General features: G+C 34.8%; 1 protein-coding gene across 1 annotated transcript; it reads left to right on the top strand.

The window, feature by feature from the left end:
* The first annotated feature begins 637 nt into the window (after positions 1 to 637).
* LOC147380613 (early nodulin-like protein 18) lies at positions 638 to 1,552 on the top strand. Its single transcript, XM_086431455.1, has 2 exons — positions 638 to 928; positions 1,013 to 1,552. Exons 1-2 carry the CDS (start codon positions 730 to 732, stop codon positions 1,468 to 1,470), a joined length of 657 nt encoding a protein of 218 aa, XP_086287581.1. The 5' UTR covers positions 638 to 729; the 3' UTR covers positions 1,471 to 1,552.
* Positions 1,553 to 4,957: the final 3,405 nt, after the last annotated feature.

Here is a 4,957-nt window from a genome sequence, read left to right as displayed (position 1 = left end):
GTATCTACCGTCTCCTCTAAAATTTTCTTAAAGTTACTATTGCCACACAACCTTTTGCTAATACCACGTCAATTCGTATGTAAATCACCAAAGAGTTGCTCACGGTCTCCAAAATCACACTTCTTATCAACTTAGTAAGTCTAGTAGTCTAACTCTTATTTCTTTTGTACACGTGACCTTCCCATATCGATAAATTTTTGGAAAATGCTGGAATGACATGGAGACACAAAGGTGACAAATGATATGGAGGCATGTATAATCATAGATGCTTTTTACTCGTATCTCATGAAAAAATATCTACCGTAATGTGCATGACAACACATCATTGTGTCACCCCTTCGTCTCCTCTAAAATTTTCTTAGAGTTACTATTGCCGCACAACCGTTTGCAAATACCACGTCAATTCGTATGTAAATCACCAAAGAGTTGCTAACGGTCTCCTTTTTTTTTTTTGAAACTCCCAACACGTTAAGCGGAGTTATGTCCGATTTTCGATAGCTCAATGTTCAACTCTATTGGGGCAAGTCGTCTGAAGAGTTTTAAAACCCTGGAATTATGCTATTGTGGGACCCATTAGAAAGTGGTCCCAAACTCCACCGGCACTCCCCAATTATCCTTTAAGATGATTACTTTACTCTCCTCCTTCTCCTCCTCCGAAAGAAACCGAAAGAAAAGAAAAAAGAAAAAAAGAATTCCTTTTGTTGTCTTGGGTGGGTAAACGCTTCAACCATGGTAGCAGCGATATTAATGGGAAAGCTAGCAATAATTGTAGCTCAGATATTGATCCTATCTATGGTTGCATCAGCATACACAAACCACACTGTTGGTGGATCATCTGGATGGTTCTTCAATCTCACTACCAACACCTCCTCCTCTGATTTCTCTAAATGGGCATCAACTCAGACCTTCAACTTAGGCGACTTTCTCAGTAAGCAATTTATTCTCTCACTCTCACTCTCACATCCATTTCTTACTTACTGATTGTTCACTGTTGGTGGATGTTCAAATCTAGTTTTCAACACAAATACAAATCAGACGGTTATCCTGACATACAACGAGACGGCATACCAAATCTGTAACGCAGACGATACATCAGATACCGATACCTTTGTTTACAGTGGAGGGAATCAGATCGGCCAGGCTTTGGCTTTGGCTTTGACTCTGACCGTACCGTTGACCAAGCAAGGACTCAACTATTTTTTCTCTGATGGAGACGATGGAGTGCAGTGCGAACAAGGGATGGCCTTCAAGATCTTGGTCAATCATGGGCAGGGCCTACCTCCTAGCCTCAACCAACCTCCTCCGCCTCCCTACATTCAGCCTCCACCGTCAGATTCACCTCCATCATCAACGGTTCCTAATACTCAACAAGAAACATTTTATAATCGGGGTTTCAGAAGCGGTGCTGCTCACATTCTTCAAATGGGGCTTTTAGCTCTGACTTTCGTGAGATTCATTCTTTTACTGTGATTTTGATTTTCGTTTCGCCTCGATCTTCATCTTCATCTTGATCTTGGAGGACATCGTATTCAAAATATATATTGTATTTTATTTTTTTTAATCTAAATAAATGTTAATTTGGGAGTTTTGATTTTTCTCTTTCAATACAAATAATTTTTTTTTTTAAATGCTCATCTCTTTCTTTCAACGATTCCCTTGATCCACCCATTTAGTAAATTTTTAATTTCTTAACAACGGTTGACCGCCATTTTTAATTGATCAGATCAAATTGTCAATATCAGACAATTTAAATCGTTGAGATTGAACTTTATTCCAATCGTGGAGATCAAAGATTCTAAATCTTTGATCTTGACAACATTAATAATCATAAAATTATAGAGATCTACCTTATTAAAATCATCGATCTTGACATTTTAACATGTATCATCACTATTTGAATATGGTAAGGGTGTGTGGGGGCATTAGAAAAGAAAGATTTTACTAATTGAGTTGTTAGGATGCTGGCACCAACAAAACAGCTATAACCTTTGACTGTATTAGGTAATTTTTCCTAATAAAAAATGCGAAAATTATATATAAAAAAATAATATATTTTTTATAATTATTAAAAAGAACCAGATTGACATGTAAAGTACGGGCTTAAAAAAAAATAAAAAATAATATATATATATATATATATATATATATGGTAGCGTTCAATGGCAAACTTTTTAGCAAACTTTTTGGCAAAACATTTTTCAAAACATGAGTTAGAGGTTTTGGAATGGGCTGATTTTTGGTGAGGATGATCTCTACGGTGAGGAGATCATCCTCATCAAAAATCAGCCTATTCCAAAACTTCTAACCCCATCAAAAACAGTTTACAAAAAATAGACGATCCACAATTTTTCAGCTTGTAAACATGGGTTAGAAGTTTTGGAATGGGCTGATTTTTGGTGAGAATGATCTCCTCACTGTAGAGATCATCCTCACCAAAAATCAGCCCATTCCAAAACCTCTAACTCATGTTTTGAAAAATGTTTTGCCAAAAAGTTGGCCATTGAACGCCCCCCATATATATATATATATGGAAATGTTCGGCACCAAACATTTTGGCAAAACATTTTTCAAAAAAATGGGTTAGAAGTTTTGGAATGAGCTGATTTTTGGTGAGGATGATCTCTACGGTGAGGAGATCATCATCACCAAAAATCAGCCCATTCCAAAACTTCTAACCCCATCAAAAATGATTTACAAAAAATGGACGGTCCATGATTTTTCAACTTGTAAACATGAAGCTAGAAGTTTTGGAATGGGCTGATTTTTGGTGAGAATGATCTCCTCACCGTAGAGATCATCCTCACCAAAAATCAGTCTATTCCAAAACTTCTAACCCATGTAGGACAAAAATGGTTGGCTAAAATGTTGACCAAAATGTTTGGTGCTGAACGGGAGGACCCATATATATATATATATGGTGGGTGGGGTTCCTACGACTCACATTGTGACACAGTGTTTGTTTTATATGGGCAAAAATGTTTGGAATGAGCTGATTTTTTGTGAGAATGATCTCTGTGATGAGAGGATCATCCTTGCAAAAAATCATCCCATTCCAAAACTTCTAACCCCATCAAAATTGATTACAAAAATTGGACGTTTTAAATTTTTCAACTTGTAAACATGGGACTATATCTATATATATATATATATATATATATATATATATATATATATTATCTATATATATATATTATATATATATATATATATATATATATTATATATATATATTGGCATTTAAAGTGTTGAATTTTATGAAATTTTTAAAAATAAAATAAAATAAATTTCCTAATTTTTTTTTAAATGACGCACGCCCTATGAGGTTGGCTCACAGCCCAACAAACGTGTGACATGTGGCGTAATGACATCAACAATAGAGACTTTTTTCTCTTGGCAGCCCACATTTATTTTAATATTTTTTTTAGATTTTAAATCTTAAAAAGGATTGTTCACCCTACATCGATTATCACATTGACAATCAAACACAACCTTTTAGATTTCATGAAAATATTCATATTTAAAAATGAAGAATTAAAAAATATTATTTTTTGAACTTGATCCAAGGTGTTGAAAATGGATGGCTTATGAGCATCCAAATTTAAAAATAAAATTCAACAGTGAAAAATAATTTTTTATTTTATTTTAAAGTTCATATATTTTGTATTCTACAACTCCATTGCATCGGATCATGTTTTTGAATGTCACAAGGTGATCAAATAAGAAAGTTTGATTTTTTTTCCACTATTAGCAAGAGAGAGAAAGGGGCATTATGAGTGTTGGCCAAAAACAATGTCCATAGAGATCTCTATTTATAGTGTTTTTTTTCAATATGGCTAGGGTGTTGAATGATGCTAAATGGACATTTGTATTGGCCATCATTATAATCGAGTCTCAGACCAAGTTAGAGAAGATAAAAGAAATGCTCGACCATCATTTTAGAGATAAATCCCAAAAAACTCAAAGAATAAATATCTCACTATGTAGAGGACTATGAAATCAAATAAGAATAGTACAATCACCATCCAATAAGAAAAAAATAATTTCAAAATTAGGAAAGTCACAAGGAAAACAACCATACATAAGAAGCGAGATTATAGAAATACCAGCTTAAAAGATAAAAGAGTTTTACAAGAAACAACATAATATATTATTAAATTAGTCGAAAGAAAAAGTTGTGGCATGTTATAAATGTGGTGAATTGTGACATATAAGAAAGCAATGTTCGGATTGACATCAACGATTAAAGATACGTGGCTCAGAATGATGTTTAACAAGCCAATTCAAGGAATAATAAGGCCACAAGGTTTTTAATAAAGTTGGTAACGTACTCATACCACCCCAAACAGACAAAACTATGGGTCAAAAGCAAGACAAAATGGAATTGCAGACAGCTAGGGGGCAGACCAATCAACCCCAGACATCTCTTCCTCCTATATCAAATCTGGCAAAGAGGCCGATGTATTCGAAGCCGATTGCCTCTAGATTAGTTTATCCACTATACAGAGATCCTCTACCCTCGAATTATGGAGAAATTAAGACTCCAACAATGCCATCAGTGCCAAGAGAACCAACAAGATAAAATTCAGATATCGCAAGCTCCAGCTTACCAACCGCCCGCTTCTTAGAGACCTATGAAGGCGAGATCGTCAAAGTGTTCAACGTGTGGTCAGGAGGTACATTTCATGAGGGATTGCCCTTTATCACAATCGAAGATAAGGGTTATTCCTAAACCCTAGAACAGGGCATATCATCTAACCCAAGAGGAGGTACCTATTCCCGATGAAATTTTGGAAGGTACAGTTTCTATTTATAATGTTAACACTCAAGTTTTATTCGATACTGATTCTTCCAAGTCATACATTTCTGTTAAGATTGCACATTTACTAGAACTAGAAATTTTTAACACGGGTAGAGTAATGAAATTATCTACACTGTTGGGAGACCGATAGATAGCCTA

This window comes from Akebia trifoliata, unplaced genomic scaffold (assembly GCF_017979445.1).
Source record: "Akebia trifoliata isolate Shusen 1 unplaced genomic scaffold, ASM1797944v1 Contig01217_ERROPOS466077+, whole genome shotgun sequence".
NCBI lineage: Eukaryota > Viridiplantae > Streptophyta > Magnoliopsida > Ranunculales > Lardizabalaceae > Akebia > Akebia trifoliata.
This window is presented reverse-complemented; position numbering and strand designations above follow the sequence as displayed.